This window comes from Passer domesticus, chromosome 11 (genome assembly GCF_036417665.1).
Source record: "Passer domesticus isolate bPasDom1 chromosome 11, bPasDom1.hap1, whole genome shotgun sequence".
Taxonomy (NCBI): domain Eukaryota; kingdom Metazoa; phylum Chordata; class Aves; order Passeriformes; family Passeridae; genus Passer; species Passer domesticus.
The window spans coordinates 4,343,629-4,365,255 of record NC_087484.1 but is presented as its reverse complement, the minus strand read 5'-3'; the positions used below and the strand labels follow the sequence as shown (position 1 = coordinate 4,365,255).

The window sequence follows — 21,627 nt, the reverse complement described above, 5'->3', positions numbered from 1 at the left end:
GTTCATGGGCTGATGAAGCAGCAATGTCTGTGTCTCAGAAAATGCTTAGGAGAGAAGGTTATCTGTCTATTTATAAAACCTAATAAAGCAGAACAAGAAATCGTGACACACAATAATCCTTAAGTAAAGCTGAATAAAGGCTCTTTAGATGAGCAGCTGCAGGAAAATGGCTTATTTCAAAACTTGCATGCCATGTGGTGATGTTCTCCCCTGCAGGTACCAAGCCCCAATGTTTACACCATCGAGCTGACCCATGGAGAGTTTGTCTGGCACGTGAAAAGGAAGTTCAAGCACTTCCAGGAGTTTCACAGGGAGCTGCTGAGGTACAAAGCCTTCGTGCGCATCCCTATCCCCACCAGGAGGTGAGTGTGCGTCCCTGTGGACACAGTGGGCTTTGGGAGATGAGAATGTTAGCTTTTAATATCTTATCTATTTGGCTTCCATTTTCTTTGCTGTAGGGGGGAGAGGGCAGAAGAATTCAGTCTCCATGAATATTTAGCATCTATAATAAAAATATTTAATCTGTGTGTTTAGCAGCCATAATCTAAGTGATGTAAATATCTCTCTGCCGACGCAGAAAACGTTGTCTCCTGGGTCATCAGCTTTTGAGCTGGATTTGCCTTGAACTTGGGGAAGGGTTATGATAATGCTAATGGAAATTGCTGGAGCTTTGTGGCTTTCTGACAGTGTGGGCAGGATGTGGGAGGTATGGGGGTCCCTGACCAGGCTGGCCTTGGTGCTTGGGATGGCTGGAAATATAATAGGAAACGGAAAAGAAGTGTGAAGAGAAGTGGTGTAGGTGAGTAAAAGCCTTCTGATGTAGAGAAATGTTTGGATATGATAGGAAGAGTAAAATTATGAGGGGTTAAGAGCTGGAGGAACATAATGCCCTAAAAATAGGATGTAGGCTCCTTTTCCTTATGAGACCAAAAGCTGGCCCTCACAAATCAAACTGATCCTGCTGTGTTGTGTTTTAGTTTGTAAAACACTTGGAGCACGCTGGCTTCTTGGATAGCTAAAATAAAGGCATTGCAGCAGAGGGGTTATGGATCAAGGCATACAGACACTTGCAGCTCTGAGACTTGATGCTGGGGTGTGTTTTTCCTTGCAGTCACACGGTGAGAAGACAATCCATCAAAAGGGGAGAGCCGCGGCAGATGCCGAGTCTGCCGCACACCGCAGAGAGCACGGTGCGGGAGGAGCACTTCTCCAGCAGGAGGGTAAGTGCCACCTCACTCTGGGGGCCAGAGGGATGCTCTGAGGTACAGAGAAGCCTGGCAGGTTGCTTGCAAAGCCACACACCATCAAAACCTTGTTTGGTATCATTGCAGTATTTTGCTTGACAAAGTTTGGCTTTGACAAGTCCAGCTTTAATGCCAAATCCTCTGCTGTGCAATGATGAGGATGCTGCTCCTGGGGTGCATGTGGGCAGAGCTTTTCTCTGCAGTTGAGGAACACCGTGATGCTGAGAGTGGTGGTTCCCCTCCTCCCACCTGCTCTGATTTAAAGATAGACAAGGCAGTTTTCAGAGTCAAGTTGCGTGTTGGAGGCAGCCCTGTGGCCATCAAATTCTGAGAGATTTCAGTGCCATCCCCCTCTGAAAGAGGAGATGACAGCCAGGCTATTGATGCTGAAGTGGGTAATTTTAGCCCAGGCACACGTGTTCTGTGTAACTTCATCAGATGTTAACAGATGGGCCCTTCCATGGAGAGGGTGGATGTCTTCCTACCTCTTCATTGCAGCTTTTCTGCTCGCAAATTAAAAACCCCATGTTTGTTCAGGCTGTGCTTGTCGTTCTCTTTCTGCTGCTCCCTCCCTCCTTCCCTGGGCTTTGTGCCACTGGAACTTCAAGGCCCAGAGGATTAAAGGATTGTGTCTTGTGGCTGTGCCATGCAGAAACCCTGCTGTTCACAGCTTCTCTGATGTGTGGGAACTTTGAGGAGGGAGATGTGGGTTTAAAAGAGGAAGAAAACTGTTGTATAGATGCTTTTATTTTTCAGCCCATGTTTCCTTTCAGTTTGCTTTGTGCCCTGTAGGACTGTGCCCAGTTTCCCATGCCCAGACAGTCTAATTTTTGCTTTTCCCCTTTACCATGAGGATGGTAAGAGATTGCTTCTCCCATAACAGTTTCTTCTCTTCTCCCCTCTTGTGTGGGGAGGACAGGCCCAGCCACTGCTCTCTGTGTCCTTGGGACAGGACAGCATGGTCCCTGTGTCACTCACCCCATGAACCTTTTGTTTTGGTTAAACAGGCTCTCTCAGTGCCTCTGAGCCTGTTTTCTCACAGAGCTGATTCCTGTGGGTCAGAAACAATGGGGACTGATTTAGTATTTTAAATTGTTCTGAAACTTTAGCTCAGTCACAAAAGTTGACCTCCAAAATGACCCTGCCACGGAACAGGTCTGCTGGTGGAAGATACAAACACAGGACTATGAACAGTGAACAACCTGTTTATGGCCAAACTGTTTATGGTGCTGAGCTATGATATCCTGTGAGCTCATAATAATGGATTTATTTATCCACTCAAACTGAAAAATGGGTCTGATTTCTTGATTGAATGCCAGACAGTTGGATTACAGGAATTTTCAAGAAAAACCTCCACATCCAATCTAAAGTTTCAACATTTTGATTGTAGAAACAGCTGGAGGACTACTTGACAAATATCCTGAAAATGCCAATGTACAGGAACTACCATGGAACAGTAAGTAGAAATTACTTTGCTTAATTACATAAAGAATATTCACTTTACAAATGCTGAATTCACTGGAAGAAAGCATTCAGTTTCTGGAAGAAACATTTTACAGCTGTTTTGTGAGCATTTTGGCTTAGCTGATTTCTCCAACACAGATGTAATATGATTAAAACCAAAGGAATGACTCAGGGCTAGAGGTTGCTGGTATAGCACAGTGATAACCTCCTCAGGCTGGTTCAGTCCAGACAGCTGGCTGTACATGTATGATGTAGTGAGATTCTGTTTAATTCTGCAGACTGTGTAAGATGATAAGTTACAGTTTTAAATACTTTAAAAATTGGAATTCAAGCCATATTTGTATTTGCTCCTTCAGTCTGGGCTTTATGTGTGGTTCTGGATGCAGATTTGTCTCAGGTTTCTGTTCTGTACAGTTTCCCTGGACATTAGTGATGTTGAGTTTGTGTGTGTGGGATACCCAGAGAGGTGAATGAGTGTTTTGTCAGTTCCAAAGGGAGATGGTAGTTGGCTTATTTCCCCAAGTCAACACTGCTTGAAATGAGAAGAGATGTCAAATCCAGCTTCAGGCCTATTTTAAGCAAAAATATTTCTTTTGAAATTCATCCTCGAATGTTTCTTCAGAAGTCCTCACCTGTCAGCTGCAGCTGTGACATCTCTTGGGGATGGTAATTTATTTCCCTTTTTTTGGCTGCATAATGACTGTGTTACTTCATCTTTTGTGTTACCAGCAAAATCTGATGCACGCACTGAGTAGCTGCCAAGTTTGGTGACATTTCTGAGCACAGAGTGATAGCTGGGATCACCTGGTTTTCAAACAAGCCAAAAATGCAGACTGAACTTTGGGTTTCTGTAGCAGCCACTTCTCTTCCACTTTTGCTGTTGTTAGATATTCTTCTATTTTGCAGGATTTCCGTTGTGTAGGGATGTTGGGCAGCTCATAGCTGGATGTTGTGTATAAAAACTTAAAAACTGTGTGTGCTCTATTGCAGAGCTCAGTGTTGAGCTCTGCTTGTTCCATGGGACAAAGTGCCCATTGGAGTTAGCCATTGTGCTCTGGATGGCAAGAGATCTTCAGGCTGAGGAAGCTGCATTCCTTAGAGTGCTTCTTTAGGGGACAGGCTGTGGAGCTTAATTCCAAAGCAGTGAAGAGCTGCATGTGGAAAAGAGTCATTCTTTGTTCTAGAAGCAAGATTGGGATAACTTGGCAATTTTGATCAGTAGCATATGCGGAGCGGGGGAGAGTTATTTTACAATGTGGATCCATCTTGTCACTTTTAGGCAGGCGTTGCCTTTTTAAAATATTTTGGAACATTTCTGCTCCTATGAGAACGTGGGTGATGCTTTGGCCAGGCTGTGGTTTGAGACTGGCTGCACAGTGGGGGCTGGGAGAGGAGATGGGCAGCCCTGCCTTCCCAGGCAGCTGTGGGGTGCTCCCTCCTGGGCTGAATTGCCCTTCTGTCCCCAGCCCCTGGAGCCAGATGTCCCTTTTGCACATAAATTCTCAGTTTATTGTTGGCTTTCACTGCATTTGGCCACAGAGAAGTGTTCAGGGAGCGTTTGCTGCCCGTGGTGGCGGCACGGGTCCTGCAGGCTGGAAGAAAGCACTGGAAGGAAGTGCTTCCTTTAAAACAGCACCCAAACCACCCCCACCATCCTCAGACGAGACTGAAGTGGAGATTTCTGGCACTTTCCCTGGAACTGTATTTGTCCTCCTGAGAACAAAATGAGGGCTTTGCTCTTCCTGTGGTTGAGAAGTCTTTTGCCCGGATGCTGACAAATGCTGTAACTGTCTTAATCTTGGAGCACATTTGGACTCCTTTGTGTTCCTCTCATCAAATCCATGCACTGAGGATTTTTTAAAATCAGGAACTCTGTTAAATCAGGCCGGGAGTTGCAAAGGCAAGCTGAGACCTGCCTGCAGTGTAACCCTTGGTCATTGTGAAGAGCCTGCTTGGGTCAGTAGCATCTCTGAGGAGATGTTTTTTACATCTGAGCTGCACAGTTTAATGAATTTGCTTTTTTACTTTTTTTTATTTTGGGTTTGTGGTTAATTTATTATTTGCCAGTGAGAGCAAAGTGCTTTATACACTGTCTGGAGGATGTGCCATGCACTAAGACAGTTGAGCCTGCACGTCAGGCTTTGGTTTTGCAGACCTGAAGTCACTGGTTGGGTTAAGGATCAGGTCCACAATGACTACATGGCATTTGAGAGGTTGTACATCATCTAGCTTTTTATATTTAATATATTTTTTAATTATTTGATTTATGTGATTAAATCTCATGTCTTCTTCTTCTTTCCAAAACCTTTTTATAGTACTTTTGGGCTGAAGCGCTTGAAGACAATTACCATTAAAATGAATGTTGTGGGAATCCCAGTGTGTTAACTGTTCACACTTCTTTTTCTGAAAATTGGAAATTAGAGTAATATAGCCTCAAAATGTTGAGACTTAATTGGATTCTGTTCAAAAATTTTATTAATTGGACCGACCTTTGCATTATTTTTGTTCAAGCTCCCATGCTTAAAAGATGCCCAAGCAAAATGAAAAGTAAGATTTGATTGGAGTATGTGTATGTGTGTAATGTTTTTCATGAACTTTAGAGAGAGTAAAAAAGACTCATATTAATTAAGAGCAGCTGAGAAGCGAGAGAGGCCTCTGGTTTGCCTCTGATACAGTGCTTGGATCTGCAGACCTTTGTGGAGGTCCCCACCCAACCCATCAATATTTCTAGCTATTACACTTGAAATGCAGCACATTAAGGGTTTGTTTTTTTTTTAATGTGTATTTTGTATAAGCAATTTTTTGTGTGTAAGAAATTGTGCTGAACAATATCATTCTGAAGAGTGTGTAATTCCACGTTATTGCTAGTGACCAGTGCCAATCAGCTTTTGATGCATTTCTGAACCCACTAAATAAAGAGCAAGAGTCAAAATGAAAAAATACAGCATGGAGAGGCTGAATCCTTTCTGAAATGCAGATACTCTGTGAAATTTTTACTTACATAAATCATGCCTGCTCCACATTGCTGGCAGGACAGGATGGTTTGAACACCTTGCAGCTGGTTCTCCACCTTCCATAGCCTGTCCTCCTGCAGCCCATCACTCCTGTCTGCCACAACAATGTCACTGAAGCTGCATTCTCCTGGCCCATATCTCATGCCAAAGCCATCCTGCTGCGGGTCTCTCTGAAACCAGAGTGGGATGCCAGATCCCAGGGAGGCAGCTGGGCAGCGCAGGAATTCTGATGTGACGGAGATGAAAGCTCCTGCCTGCCTCTCCCAGCCTCTCTGTGAATGATGAGCACCTCAGATGAGGCACTGTGACAGTAAAAATAGCTAATTGGAACAATAAATCATTCCATCAGATGTTTTGCACTACACTGGGGAATTTTCCTTCTAACTGCTGGAATTTATTTAATTAATTAATTTATTTTTTTTTTTACTAACCAACACTTGATCAGTGTGTTGCATGGGCTCCTGTCACTGCTGTTCCAGAGACTGCTTGGCTGAAGAGGAGGTTGCTGTGCTGCCAGACAATCTTTCTTTCTCTTTTATGTAGTGGTAGTTCTGTTTCTGAAAGTAACTTTTCCTCTTGGCTTTTCTTTTTGCTTCTTTGAGGACCATTATTTCTCTGCATGCAGTGCTCCTCAAATTCCTGCCAGCTTTCTGGTTCCAGCCAGCATTTTCAAAGGGTTTTGACATTTCTGTGCTTTTTTTGTGTGTGTGCCCACTGTGAGAGAGATGTCTGGGTTTCTGATTTGCCTGATAGGAAATGCCATGAAGAATTTAAAATGGGATCCAGACAAAGAACTGGCCTGAGAATTTGCTTGTGACCTCTGATAAGGGCTTGTAGGATACACTGGATTTTTTCAAACACTTCCCACCCTGCTCTGAGTGTTGCTGCAGAAACAGCTGAAACATTTGTTGGTCACACCTGGTGCTATTCCAGAACACTTAGGGAGAACAGAGAGAGCAAGATGGTTGGTAAAATAGCATGGAATGACTTGTTCTAATCACTTTCTGAAAACAGGCTGAAATCACCCTAAAATCAAAGCATTAAAATTGCCTCAGTTGGGTAGAGGTTACTTTATGTCCTTGAGATATTCAGAGGAAAGCAGTAGTGTCTTTTGTTTTTCGTCATGGCCTTGGCTGATATGAGAAGTTTGGGAAAATCCCAGGAGTAGCTAAGCATGAGGAGATGGAAGGATCTTCAGTCCTACTGCTGTGTTCTGGGAAAAAATTATGATATTGGGAAAGGAGCCTGTGCTCACCTCATTGTAATGGCAATATAGACTTTAACCTCAAATTTACTGATACTTTTTGTTATACTTGGTGTCTGAAAATGTCTTTGAGACTTAGGGGGCCACCTGTGTAATTCCTGTGCAAAATTGCATTTTGCTGATGAGGGCCCTGAGGCTGGTTTGCCAAAGAGAGATGACAGTGGCCCTTTCCTTGAGAGGAGAAAGCCTTTTCTTGGAGTTGCTGTGGGTATGTGTGGGCATATCCTGAAGCTGATACCAAGGCTGCCTCCTATCCCCACTCCAGTCAGGAGCATGGGCTGAGCCCTGGACTGCAGTCCCAGCAGGGTTTATGGCCAAAATGTGCTGTTAGAGGTTCCCTCTGGCTTGCTGCCTGGCCAAAGGGACAGTGACACCTGCCCTGAGCACCTTTCTGCACTTGGACAACTTGCTGTGACAATAAATTAGAAGTGCCTGGGTGCAGACAGGGCTCTGCTGTGCCAGGCAACTCCTTCACAGGGCTGTGCCTGCCCCAGCCCTGTCCTGCACAGGACACCCTGGGAGAATGTTTCTCCCTGCTAAAGGGGCCCAGGGCTAATAACCAGCACACTGCCAGGAATGTCCTGCTGTGCCAAGAAAAGCCTGCTGGGTCAGAACTGCCCAGTGTCCTATTTTTAGAGGTGAATGTAATCATGCTGAGCTTTCTCACTGGCTTTGCTCACTGTTCTGTTCCCTGCAATCCCTGCTGAAGCAGGAGGAGCCATGAGGAGGCAGGTTCCTGGACTCTGGGATTTGAACTTGCTCTCCTCCTGCCCCACTGTGGTTTTCCTTTGGGTTTTTGATTCCTGGAACCAGATGGGCAGTGATGTGTGTCCAGCACTGACCTGCTGCAGTGGCCTTGGAGGATGCTCATGGGTTGTGGGGCTGAACCCTCTTGTGGTGTCTCCGTGGGGTAGGGGACTTAAACTGTGCTCCCTGCTCTGGGCATGTGTCCTCATTTCCTTTGCAGTCTTTCTTTGAGGGTCCCTGGAGGGAGGAGAGGGTTCAGGTAGCCAGCCAAGATCACACAGACTCCTGAACAGTGTCAAACTTGAGTCCTTTTTCAGCCAAAGATCCAGGAGGGAGAATACCAGGGAGAATACCAAATACCTGTGATGTATTTTAATTTAATTGTCCTGAAATGTGGTCTCCAAAGTACATCTAAAATAAACAAACAAAAAACTCAACCAAAATACTTTCCTTGGTCTTCTTGCAGATGGTTAAGTGATGGTGGATAACATCTGCTCTGGATGTCCTGTAGGTCTTTATGGCAGGCCACTTTGATAAAGGAAAAAAATTTTTGGATTTCATGGTTATAAAGATGGGGGAATCTCTTTTTCTTTGCCAGATGGAGTTTGTTGGAGTAAGCCAGCTGTCATTCATCCACGACCTGGGACCAAAGGGCATGTGAGTTGTGAGCTGTCTTTGTGAGTTAGGATTCACTAAGAGCATGGCTTTATACATAAATACTGTTAAAATTAATAGCTTTCCATTCTCAGTACTAACTGACTGGGAAATATTTTGCCATCTAGATATGAAAAATTATTACTGTTCAGACAGAAATGCTACAATTTGGAGAAATGTTTTTGAGAGTGAGCTGCTTTACAAGACAGTGCTTATGGGGTTTCCACACTTCTCTCCCTGCAGCCCTCCCTGTTGAGCCACTTTATTTTCTGCTTCCAGTGCTGTGAAATGTGACCCTGTGCTTTTTAAAACTCCATTATTTTCTTCTGGGGGGATTATTCTTGCCCTTCATCCAGCTTTCAGGGCACAGTTGGAGAGCCAGCCCTAGGCAGAAGGGCTGGGTGTTCAAACCCCCCCTGCAGCTCCAGGTGAGCCCCATCCTCACCCTGAGCCTGTTCTGTCCTTGCAGAGAAGGGTTCATCATGAAGCGCTCCGGGGGCCACCGCATTCCTGGCCTGAACTGCTGTGGCCAAGGCAGGATGTGCTACCGCTGGTCCAAAAGGTACTGCTGGGGTGGCACAGGTGGGGATGCCACGTGCTCCCTGGGCACACAAAAACCCCCATTTGTCTCTTTCTCCTAAAAAATCTGTGGGAGAGAATCTTGCTATTTTTATGAAAGCCACAGATTTTCAGGTTGGAAGGGCCCATGGGCTGTTTGCTGCCTCACCTTCTGTGTGGTGGGTTTTTTTTTTTTCTCCTTTGGAGTTCACAGAAGGGACATGTTACTCCAGAGAAAATCTGGGATTTCCCAAAGCTGACAGAAATGGCAGTGACCTCCCAGATTGTGCCCAGCTTTCCCTGCTGCGGGAGCACAGGTGGCTCTGTGCCTTTGGGAGGGAATGTAGCTGGTGACCTGCCCCAGGCAGATTTCAGCCTGGCCTTCTGAGCTTCCCTTCCTCAATTTACAAAATAAAAATCAATTAATTGCAACACTCTTTGGACTGCTTCAGGGCAGGATTAAATCAGGTGTGAGCTGCAGCGCTAAGGAGCTGTTTGGTGCAATTAACTTTGGCATTAAATACATTGCCTCTTGCTGATTAATGCAGGTATTGAATGCCAATGTTTTCTCCTGTTCCCATGTCCCTTCCTGCTGCACACAGACATAATTTGCTGTTTCCATCCCTTTACCCTCTGTGTTAGGTCTCTGTGTTGCCTAGGACTGCAGCACAGGGAGATGAGTGCTGTGGGGCAGTACCTGTGTTACCAGCCAGCCTCCAAAAAATGCAGGGTGTATTTCCTGGAGCATGCCCTTCCCAGGCAAATCTCTCCCTCTGAAAATTCAAATAGCCCATATCTGCCTTACAGCAACAATTTCTTAGTCAATGGAGCTTACCCCAGGCATTATGCACCTTTGGATTTTAGTATCACCCATGGGCTGTCACTAGTTTTATTTTTATTTGTTCTGTGTTCCAACAAGACCTTTGTGCATTCTTATGAAGAAAAGGTCCTGTTTCTGCACAGTCTTTCCAACATTTCTTAATTTAGGCTTACAGAAGATCTCTGTAATGAGGGCACAAGGAGACAAAGGTGTGACCTTCCTTCAGGTCAAATAATTAAATCGCCACCAATTCTTTTTTATGGAAAAATGCCTTTTCTTCTTTATATTCCTCAGTTAACCCTTTCTTGTGTTGTCCAGAGCTCAAGCTGTAGTGGGGACAGTAGCACATCCAGCTCTGATGGATCTCCATTTTTCTTTAGAGCCTAGAAAAGGGGTAGGAGAAGTGTTTGAGTGGGATTGTGAACAGAATATCACAAGTGAGACAGTAAATTCCCATCTTGGCCCACTGGACTGATAGTTATCCATCAATAAATAAGCAAATAACAGTAATATCTCCCAGAGAGGGTTATTTAAAGGAAGGATTTTAAGACATGGAGGAGGATAGTGGGGTGAAGCTGTGAGTGGGCACAGGCAAGACTCCTCAGGCATGTAGAGCTGCCTGGGAAAAACAGAAGGGAGAGTATTTGGAAATACACCCCGTGGGATGTTTAAGAGAGAAATTATGGGCCAAATGGAGAGGGGAGGTATTTTGTCACCAAATGAGAGGTGATGCCAGGTAACTGTTTCAGGGCCCTGAAAGCACAAAAAAAAAAATTACGGTATCTAATAAAAAAATACGGGAAGTAGCTGAGGAGCTGAGGCTGTTACTAAAGATATAAGAATGAACAGATTTTTGCAGTGTTTTGTGCTGCTTTGTGTGTTTCTGAGTGTGCAGAAGAATGAAGAGAAGGTCTGGTGATGGAGACCTGTGTGGGACAGAGGGGGCTGGTTACCCCAGCTACGCTGCAGGGGGAGAAAAAATTAGAAATGCCATTCACAGTAAAAAATGTGTTTTTTCCCAGAGTTGCCTTCAGGCTACAATATTTATGTAAAACCTGCCGGTCATCCCTCCTCATGTGTTTCTGACAGGGTGCCTGTTGCTTGGCAATAAAAGCTTTCCAAAATGCCTCGTTCATATATTTTGATAGGAGTGAAAGTGATCCTAGCATCAGAATTAATGTAAGAAATGTCAAATAACTCCCATATAGCATGCAAGCTGAATAAAAATCAGGGATGGAGAAATGCTTGTTGCACCTTTCCTCATGCTCAGAGATTTATGACCAGGGAGGTTCTCAGGGGTTTTGTTTAACAAGGGAACCTGTATTTTTAAAGATTCTTGTAAAAAGGAGTTATTTACTTAACTCTAAAAGTCCTATATTGAATTAAAACTCATTACCCAAGTTTGTAAAATAGACACTTTTCTCCTCAAGAAAACCACCCCCAGTCTAGCTCCTGAGAATAATTTTTACCATTTAGTAGATTTGCCAGATAAATGACTTGCATGTGTTTTGAAGAAGCACTTTTCCATTTTATTAGCTCTTTTTGTATCTCATGTTTTAAGGCTTGGCATGGGTGTGAAATCCAGGTGACGTGGTTGCTGTGTCTGTACAGGTGGCTGGTTGTGAAGGACTCCTTCCTGATGTACATGAAGCCTGATTCAGGGGCCATTTCCTTTGTTCTGCTGGTTGATAAGGAATTCAACATCAAGATAGGCCAGAAAGAAACAGAAACGAAATACGGGTTGCAGATTGACAATCTTTCCAGGTAAGAAAACAACTTTGTTTATCCCCTTTTAGTTTGCTTTTGCTTTTTAAGGAGAAATCGATGCTGCTCTGCAGGAGTGGTTAACAAGCCTGGGTGGCTGCTGCTGGTGTGCTCAGACGTGCTGGGGATTTGGCCCTAATGCTGATTATTTCCCATGCCTTAATGAGGCATTTGGAGCTTCTGTTTGTCCATCCCTGTGGTTATTGGGGCCTGGGGCCATGGTGCATGCTGAGTTGCACAGTCTGGTTTGGCAGCAATTGCTTAGGTAATTTTTTAGGCACTCTGTTCTCTTTAAGCTGCAAGCAAGGATGTTTTCTTCTGCATCCCAATGGAGTATTGCTCAAAAGACATGCTAGTGGGGGATAAAGAGATATTTAATGTTTTTATTTTAGCGCACAGTATAAATTCGTCTCTTAAAAAATACAACATTGGCTGGCTCCAACTCCAAGTTAAGCTGGTGCTAATAATTTAAACATGGGTGGGTTTTTTGTGCTTGGCAGTGCAATAGTGTTAGTCACTCAGAGCAGCTCAGTGCTGTGCATTCTTTTGCAAACAAAGCAGCCACGTCCCTACTTTTTGCGTAAATAAAATATGACTGGTACAGATGCATTTACCAACACAGACAGGCAGTGAGGAGCAGCCCAGTTAAATGCAAATGGCTTCAGCCTCCTGCCTTGTGCTTCGTGTGTTCTTACAGGTCACTGATTCTGAAGTGTAACAGCTACAGACATGCCCAGTGGTGGAGGCAGGGCATAGACGAGTTCATCCGGAAACACGGCAAGGACTTTCTGACGGAGCATCGCTTCGGCTCCTACGCGGCCGTGCAGGAGAACACCCTGGCCAAGTGGTGAGCACCTGCTACCTGCCTGCCCTCAGCTCCTCTGATCAACAGAGCTGGGAGCCTTGGTAGCTCTGGGGCCTGGTGATAATAGAGAAGTTGCAAAAAAAAACCAAACGAGGCTTTCTTCACCAGGGACAGAGTAGCAGTGCTGGTGGCAGGAGCTCTCGGCGTCGCAGCTCATTGTGTTTTGCAAGTCAAGTAATGTTTAAATTCAAAGGTGCTGGGTATTTGTCATTGTAAGGATAAAAAGAAGAAGAGGGAATCAACAAATGCAGATCTGGATATAGTTGGGAGGGTGGGCTGGGCTTTATGCACACAGCAGCCCCTGAGAAATCATTCTGTCCCCAGTGTAACCTGACTGCACTAATGTATTCCTAAAAGTGCCTCAAAAACTGGGTTCTAGCTGGAAGCAGACCAGTGCCTTCCCTGCACCGCCTGCTTTGCAACAACCTCTGCCTGAGTACTTCCCATAAATCAAAGGAAGCACCATTCCATCATCCTTTCCTGAGAGACAAATCTGGCTTGCATGTCAAGCAGCACCCAGGAATATTGCGTGAAGTTGGCAGAAGTGCCAAGAGGCACTTAATATTCCCTTATTGTGCTGTTTCATCAAGCTACTGATAACAGCATAGAATTCTCCCTGCATGTTGTCCTGATTCTGGAAATTAGGATGGTGTTTGCTTTTGAGAAGAGAACGTAAATGTCATTAACACAGAACCCCAACACTCTTCAGCTGTGTACTTTGTTTAATGAAGGGGAGGAAGCATAACTCTGCACTCTGTTTGCTTTTGCAGGTATGTCAATGCCAAGTGGTACTTTGAAGACGTTGCAAATGCCATGGAAGCTGCTAAGGAAGAAATTTTCATCACAGATTGGTGGTGAGTACTGACATGTTTGGGTGTTGCCCAGCTGTCTCTCCGGGGACGCTCCCGACAATGCGGCACTGTTCGGAGCCCTACAGTATGGCAGCTAGCCCTGCAGCCAGATGGTTTGGCAGCACACCCAAACCTCTCCTTGTGTTGTGTTCAAAGGCCTTTTCAGGAGGGCTGGCAGCAAAAGCACACGCTTCAGATCAACAGCTTGGTTGTCTCCCTCCACAGAAATGCCTGAAATCACACGGAGGCACCACCTGAACTGCACACGTGGTGGATTGAGGGGCTCCTCAGGAGTGTAAATAGCTGCTAGGCTGAGGGGCATGGGTGTCTTTCAGTGTATCAGGGGAAAAGGATGCTCAACAGTGCTATGGGATCCCCTTTTAGCTCCTCCTCACTGCCTTGGGAAGCCTCATGCCAAGTGTGAGAGCATCTCGTGGTGTGTCCTTTTGGTATGCTCTTAAATGGGCCAGATAAGGGAGGAGGGGAGCTTTGTCACCTTTTCTGAGCTGTGTGTCTGTCAAAGGACGTGGCTTTACCCACTTGTTACCTAGTTTGTGTGTTTCTGCAGTGCTCTGGTTCCTGTTTGTGTCAGGAAAAGTCTGCTCTCACAGACTGGGCAGTCTCCTGGCTGGGTGCAGGTTGTGGCTGCCCATGCCTTGCCTTTCTGGAGGTTCATCTGCCTGAGTCAGCCTGGACCATGGGCATGGGAGGCTTCCAAGATATGACTCAGATTTCCTGTTCACCTTAGGCACATCTCTCTGCTCCTTTCCTTGCCTGTGAAATTAACCTCTGACTGCTTATCTGCTGCCTCTGGGAACTGGGAGAATTAGTTTCTAGGAGGAAATAATGAGAAAACTACATACCATGTTAGAATTTGGTGGGGTAAATCTGTTTTCTGCCATGACCACAGTTAAGCCTAATGCTCATGGATTCCACCTATGCAACATCAGGTGGCAGTTCAAGAACATCTCCTTTCAGACTCATTGTCTCTTACTTAGTATTTTATTCAGATGATTGTTAAAGTATCATGGAATTCCAAAACTTACATAAACTTGATGTATAAGATAAAAATAGGATGTAGTAATATGCTTTATCCAAGCCCAAGTTGCTATGCTTGGTACAAAAGTAAAGGAATGAAATTCTGTCACCTTGCTGTGCAGGAGTTAGCTGAGATTGCTTAACTATTTCTTGTAATCCTTAAAGCAATAATGTGTCCTGTTGAGAGATTCTATTGCTTTTTCTTTAGGCACCAATGAAAATTCAGCACAAATCTGTTCTGTTGAGATAGCTCAGGTGCCAGGAGAACTGAAATCCCACTCTTATTTATTTTTTGTGTCTGCATATTTCTTTCAGAAAATCCTCAGGGTTTTCTTTTGTTGCATCTTTCTTTCACAGATAGAGTCCAAATTTCCCTATTTATACATCACTGTTCAGCCTGGTCTCGTGGGTTATTGAATATGAAGATGAATGTGCTGGGCATGTCCCCTGCCCTCTGTAATGCTCAGTTATTAAAGAACAAAGAGCAGGATATTGGAGAATGCATCACTCTGGGACATGAGCTTTCACATCCACTTTATTTAAACTTCAATTCCTTTGCTTCCCACGTTGGTTATTTATGCCAGTGCTTTGTTTGCAGGCTACATCTGCTGTGGTTTTTATACACCTTTATTTTCTTAGGCTGAGCCCAGAAATCTTCATGAAGCGACCGGTGGTGGAAGGGAATCGCTGGCGGCTGGACTGCATCCTCAAGAGGAAAGCAGTAAGTGAGCTCCAGCTGCACCCTTCAACCTGCACCCACCCAGCCAGGGGTCATACTGGGGCTGGAGCACATCCACCATTCATTTTGATAGATAGGAGAGTTAAAGCCTCACATCAATGGCCTTGGAAAACCAGGTGTTTTGATTTGTTCCCCTCGTTTGGATTTGGAAGAGCTCAGAGGCAGAAGGTTAGATCCTCTCTGATTGCCCCAGGTTTGGTTCCCAGTTCCTGGTAGGGTCAAAGATCTGCTACTCTCTCTGCTCTCCATGTGATTTATGCAATTTAGAGGTACAGGGAGCACTTTGTGGTGTGTTTATCAGTGGGCTGTGCTCCAGCTGTTCACACACCCTGTGATAACACCGATAACACCGGTGCTAAAAAGAGCTTGCCGGTATCACCAGTGAGTCACAAGGTTTGTTCCCATTCCAAGGGAAACCTCTTGAATTCTTGCTGTAGTAGAAGGGCAGAATTCTTTGCATTCCATGGACAGAGATTTAAACTAAAAGAGGGCAGGTTTAGATTAGCTATTAGGAAGAAATTCTTCCCTGTGAGGGTGGTGAGGCCCTGGCACAGGTTGCCTGGGAAATTGTGGCTGCCCCATCCCTGGAATTGTTCAAGGCTAGGTTGAATGGTACTCTGAGCAACCTGGTGGAAAGTGTCCCTGCTCATGGCTGGGGGTGGAACAAGATGATCTTGGAAGTTCCCTTCCAGCCCAAACCATTCTGTGATTCTGACATGCTGAAATATCTTTGACTTTTTCCCCTTTCAAGCCAGTTGTCATCACAGTCCTCACCCCTCCACGTACCTAGATAAAAAAAATGAGAGCTTTGTGTGTGACTGTTGTTGATTTGGAATTACTCTTATTTTTTGGCAAAAATGAACTGGCCACAAGGCATCACTCACTCAAAGAAGCAATTTGGCTCTTTTTGTCACTTTGACATGGATTTTCTTATGACCATAAAAACATTGTGGTAAAGTGAGTGAGGTCAGTCTCTGGAAATGCTTGCTCTGTCGCTTGTGGTGTTCCTTTGACTCAACAGGGCATCAGCAAGCTGGTGTCATGGTGTAGGACTGAGGCTGTCCTTGCTGTGTGTGCAGCATTGCCTTGGACTCCCCTAGGTGCAGTGGAGAGCACAATATCATCCACAATTTGGAGATTGCCTTAGCTCTTAGTAGCAGCTTTATGGGAATAGAAATTCAAAAAGCTGTGGAAAGTTTAGTTTCCAAGTTTAAGCTGGCAAACTCTAGTGCATGCTTTTAATCCATGCTAATTTATGGGAAGTGGAGGTGTCCCAGTATGTGACCAGTATTTGCCAAGGTTTGGGAGGCACTTGGCACATTTGAAAGTGCTTTAACAAAGTTTTCAGAAATCCTGCCATGGATACAATGCTGGTCACAAAAATCACCATGTTTTTAGCATTGCTCACTGTATCCCAGGAGTTTGTTTAGCTCTACCAGCAGAAAGAACCTCTTTACTGGTGTTAAGTTGGTGATAACCCCTTCAGGAGGGGGATTGTCTGTGTAACCTCACTGGTCATGTCATCCTGCAGGGACATTTAACTGTGGGCAACCCTCAGGGCAACATGAAACAGCAGAACACTGAACTTTAGAGGATGAACATGACTGGAGTGAATCATGCTTGTAAAATCTACCTCAAAGGGTGTGCAAAAGGAGCTGCTGTAGGAATGACTTACGGATGGGTCTTGGCATAGCTCAGACAAAACAACAAAACCCACACAAACCCAGGTACTGAGCCCTTCTCAGAAAGCTGGAGAGCTTTGCCAAGCAGGCAGGTCCTACCAGGCTGTGGGGTCCCCATGGAGGATCTGGAAGAGCATAACCAAGAACAAGTAACCTCAGTCAGCATTTCCATCAGCAGACACAACACATTTATTGCCTCTTAGCTTTTCTTCCCTTTGGAAACAGACACTGTCTGTTGATGTGCCTGTATTCCATGTGTTCTTTTTTATTTCTGACAGCAACAAGGAGTGAGAATTTTTGTTATGCTGTACAAAGAGGTGGAGCTTGCCCTGGGGATCAACAGTGAATACAGCAAGCGGACGCTGATGCACCTGCATCCAAACATCAAGGTAATTGCACAGGGCTGTGGGGAGGGTGTTTGCATTCAGTTGTTCTTGATGGCTGGTGCTGACCCTGGTGTGTTTAGGTGGGAACTGCAGGTTCAGGAGTGTTTCCCACCATTGCAGCGTGTCTGACAAGGTACACCCACATGCTGAGGCCACATCTGGCAACTTCTTTTCTTTAGGTTCTAATGGAACATAAAATTGCTTAGTTTAGATTTGCCAAAGCAACTATTTGCTTTAATTCACAAGAAGTGTATTTCATGTCACAAGTTAATGGGGTTACATTAAATGGAAAATTACAGATTGAGAGTGTTGTCTTATTTCAGCATTTCTGCTCAAATGTGAATGATGAGAGTCAACACTGGATGTTAATGTTCCCACCACAGAAGAACAGCACTGCCCTGTCCTGTGCTGTTACACTGCTCTTCTGGCACCAAGCAGAAAATCAGTTGTGGCAGACAAACCAGTAGATGAGGTTAGATCCAGTCTTTAGAGATACATACACCTTAATGAGCAGTAAGATACTTGTTATGCTAGCATAATTGATTTATTTTCACTTGATCAGTTGTCACAGCAAAGGGAAGCATCTGTTCATCATTGTAGCAAAACTGGATGATACACATGAGCGGTGTCACAGGTTTTGGGAGCAGCCAGGTGAAACTTGGTAGCTTTTTCTCCAGGAGACTGGTCTAGTGGCTCTAACATCATAAATAAAACTCTGAGCTTAGATAGGGAAATTAGGGTTCCATAGACAATTGTAAAAAAAAAAAATAATTCCTAAACAAATGCCAAACAATTTGATTTTTAGTGGGGAGAAAAAAAACACCCGACTTCTCATTTCATTTGTGTGGTGGCAACAACCAAAGAAGTGACTCAGATCACCAATATGTTGTTTTCTTTCAGAGCAGGCTCTGTGTTTGAAAGCTCAGCTATTACAGCTCAGCTGAAGCAGTTTCTTTGACTGTGGTCCTCTTATGAAGCTGTTGTAAGGGTGATCTATCCCAGCATCAGTAATCATTACTGCTTGGGATTCCTGCATCCTGGGGAAACACCTGCCTGCCATATGGCTGACACCAGCTATGGGGAAATTGAGTAGCTTCAGTAATTAAGCAGTGGATGCATCCAGTAACAACTCCAGCATTTCCCCATCGTCCCAAACCGCCCAAAAAGTCTGACCAGCTCTCTGCCTGGAAGGATTTAAATTTGACAACGATGCTGAGCTCTGATGCTGATTTCCTCCCAGGTGATGAGGCACCCAGACCACGTGTCCTCCTCCGTGTACCTGTGGGCCCACCACGAGAAGCTGGTGATCGTGGACCAGTCCGTGGCATTCGTGGGTGGCATCGACCTGGCCTACGGGCGCTGGGACGACGACGAGCACCGCCTGACCGACGTGGGCAGCGTCAAGCGCGCCGCCGCCGTCAAGTCGGTGTCCACCGCCAACCTGGCTGTGAGTGTGGGCTGGAGGTGGTGCATGCAGCCTTCCCCGGGGGGTGGGAGCCACAGGAGCACCAGCACACACACACACACACATGCAGCAGCTCGGCAGTGAAGACACCGGAGGGTCCAGGCGTGGAGTTCCAACGTGCTTTAATTAGGGCAGCGCTGAATGAGTCTGGGGGACAAAGTCAAAGGAGGGTCCAGGGTATAAATGGGCAAAGGAGGGTCCAGGGTATTAATAGGCAAAGACAAAGGCGGGTCCAGGAAAAGAGGGGCTGGAGAAGAGCATCAGGGATCCAATGGTCTGAGGGCTCAGGGGCAGTACACAGGGAAGGGACCAATAGGGAATGCCAGGGTGGATGGGTGGGGTTACACAAGTCAATGGGGAAACAGGGAAGGGAGAATTTGCTAAACGTTAACATACAAGGGTAAAAGGGGTAGGGAAAGCCAAAGGGACAATGGGGAAGACAGAACTGGGACAAATTAATATAGTGCTGCAGAACACCATGGGAGAAGCCTCTTTCCTCACCCTATCCTATGGGGAATGCCTGGAGCCAATGGTGCATCTCTCCAGGGTATTGTGGTTGCCTTCTCCCCAGTAAGTTCCCAGGCCTGCACATAAATGGGTTGGGTTCAGCTGGTGACCACAGTCAGCCATGGCAGGTCTAGGGAGAGGGGAATGGGCTGTGTCCTCTTCTGAGCATTGGTTTGGATTTTGGAGCTTTAATGACAAGTAAGTGATGAGAGGAAGGATCTAGGAATGAAATTACTCTTTAGGTCTAGGTGCTGACAAGCCCTTGCTAGGGCACAGAAATAAGAGAGCTGGGTTCCCACTGGAGCTTGGAACAGCAGTCAAAATTTGAAGTCTGTGTTCTTAAAATCATAGAATCTTAGAATGGTTTGGATTGGAAGGGACCTTAAAGATCATGTTGTTCCTACCTCCATCGTGGGCAGGGACACCTTCCACTAGACCAGGTTGTCCCATGTCCTGTCCAGCTTGGCCTTGAACACTTCCAGGATGGGCAATCCACAACTTCTCTGGGCAACCTCTCTTTTCTTAAAAAACTTAGAAATGCAGAGTAAGCACTTGAAGAGTGCTCTGAAATGTTTTTTGTTTGTACCCTCAGCAGCTGCCTTGTTTGCTGAGCTTTCTGCTAACCTGGGGCTCTATGCAACCACATGTTTCTAAAAATTTGAGTGGTCTAGGTTGATAAGAATTTCAAGGGTAGTAATAATCCAGAGTAAATTTATGGATCCAAATATTACTGCTAATATTACTAGGCTTTCCTGGTGTGTGCCTCCTCAGTACAGACTCTCCCCAGAAAGCATGCCTAGTTCCCACTGAAGAGTGTCTGTCACAGAGCAAAATTTGGCTCGTGGTTGTTTCTGAGCACTGATCTGCACGAGAATCTGTAGTTAAAGGGGAACCTTTTCTTACCTGCAGCCATGTCTTGTGTCTTTTCAGGCTGCAACAGAGTCGACTGAACGTGTCCCACTGCAGCCTCAAGGTCTGGCCCCAGAGAGCCACTTGTTTGAGAGAAATGCTGATGATGCCACAGACACATCAAAGATGAAAGGAGTAGGAAAACCCAAGAAGTTTTCAAGGTTCAGCATTTACAAGCACCTGCACAAGCACGGCATACACCACGCTGACAGCGTCAGCAGCATCGACAGTGAGTCAAGTGAGTGGTGTTCAGCTAAAAAATGTGTATAAAGGATGTGTGGAGGTGGTGGGTGGGTGTATGTGCACGTTCACATGATTTCTAGGGCAATGTGTTCTTTGTATGGAGGGAAAGCTGACAAGTTACCTAACTATCAGAATAATAGCTGTGTGTAGTCAACAAGTAAATTTGTGTCACTGCAAAATAGAGAAGAAAGGTTTTATGTGGATTTTTTATTTAGCTAATTAGCAATTTTCATGAGCCCTCAGATGATGTGATACAGTGTATGTGATTCTTAATGTTTGTGTTGTTGGAAAGTGTTTGTTCCTGCAAGAGAGAATTGAATCTTTCATTTTTCAACTTGGATTTATTATAACAAGCTAATAATTTCTGAATGGGATTATCCCCTCTCATAGACTACTGTTAAAAGCTAGGTTTTAAATAAGTTCACTTAAATAGAGATATTCCAAATTTACCCACTTACTAGAAAGGAAAGTCTGTTCAGCAGTTGAATGTTTAAATGCAGCTTTTAATTCCCAGCATTAAAGATAACTTCAGTGCTAAAATTGCAAGGATCAGCTTGGCAATTGTTCCAGAATTAAATCCTTCCTGAAAGTCCTCAGCTTCTGAAGATGGGGGAACTTACTGGAATTTCCATCCCTCCCTGCTGATCTTTCTCTTGCCTCTGGCTCCTTATGGGGGTCTTGGTTGCAGTCAGCTCAGGACACAGCCATGGCTTGGTACTCAGTCACATCTGTTTGGGTTCAAACCAGCTGGGTCCTGAATTAGGTCCCTTGCCTGGCAGCCACTTGCAGTTTCAGCCAACTGACGTCTGGTTTGAGTTCCTGTCTGCCAGGTGTCTTCAGGCAGGAGCAGGCACCAGGGTGGCAGAGGTGGATGTGTGTTTTTGCCATGAATAGAGCATCTTGACTTTCTGCAGGTTACTCTACCCCCACTAGGAGCCAGCCGAATATAATCCAGAGTTTAAGGCCCCATCTGAAAATGTTCCATCACCACAGTGAATCCAAACAGGGGCTCGCTGAGCCTCGGGAGGGTAAGTGGAGGAAGGCAGAGCTGTGGACCCCTTCAGGCTTTAGCTGCTGATGTTTTTGCATTATAACAAGAGTGAGGTTGGGTGCCAGGATCAGCCTTCGCTGCTTGTTGTTCTCCCAGCATCCTTATTCCTCCTCTGTGGGCATCCTGGCAAAAGAGCCTTCTCTAGAAACTACAAATACTGCCGCATAAATAAATAAGAATTAAAAACCCCAAAACAACAACAACAGACCAAAATCAAATAAATGAGCAAACAAAAAATTTGCAATAAAGACAGCAGGGAACATTTGCAGAAATAGTTCTGATTCTGGTATGTGATAATTTCAGCAGCTTTCATCCTGTAAAGGAAAGAGCTGTTACTGGAACTGGGAAGTTCTGTATTGGAT

General features: G+C 45.1%; 1 protein-coding gene across 3 annotated transcripts in view; it reads left to right on the top strand.

The window, feature by feature from the left end:
- Window positions 1–21,627, top strand: part of PLD1 (phospholipase D1) — a 74,361-nt gene that overhangs the window by 30,356 nt on the left and 22,378 nt on the right. For 2 of the 3 annotated variants that reach the window (XM_064385239.1, XM_064385238.1), the window contains exons 4-16: window positions 217–362; window positions 1,112–1,220; window positions 2,635–2,700; window positions 8,332–8,390; window positions 8,857–8,949; window positions 11,377–11,529; window positions 12,227–12,376; window positions 13,165–13,248; window positions 14,923–15,004; window positions 16,983–17,093; window positions 18,331–18,537; window positions 19,993–20,209; window positions 21,129–21,242. In XM_064385239.1, the coding sequence (XP_064241309.1) occupies window positions 217–362; window positions 1,112–1,220; window positions 2,635–2,700; window positions 8,332–8,390; window positions 8,857–8,949; window positions 11,377–11,529; window positions 12,227–12,376; window positions 13,165–13,248; window positions 14,923–15,004; window positions 16,983–17,093; window positions 18,331–18,537; window positions 19,993–20,209; window positions 21,129–21,242 (1,591 nt within the window). The remainder of the gene's footprint in view (window positions 1–216; window positions 363–1,111; window positions 1,221–2,634; window positions 2,701–8,331; window positions 8,391–8,856; window positions 8,950–11,376; window positions 11,530–12,226; window positions 12,377–13,164; window positions 13,249–14,922; window positions 15,005–16,982; window positions 17,094–18,330; window positions 18,538–19,992; window positions 20,210–21,128; window positions 21,243–21,627) is intronic. The other variant, XM_064385240.1, reaches the window with a different exon arrangement.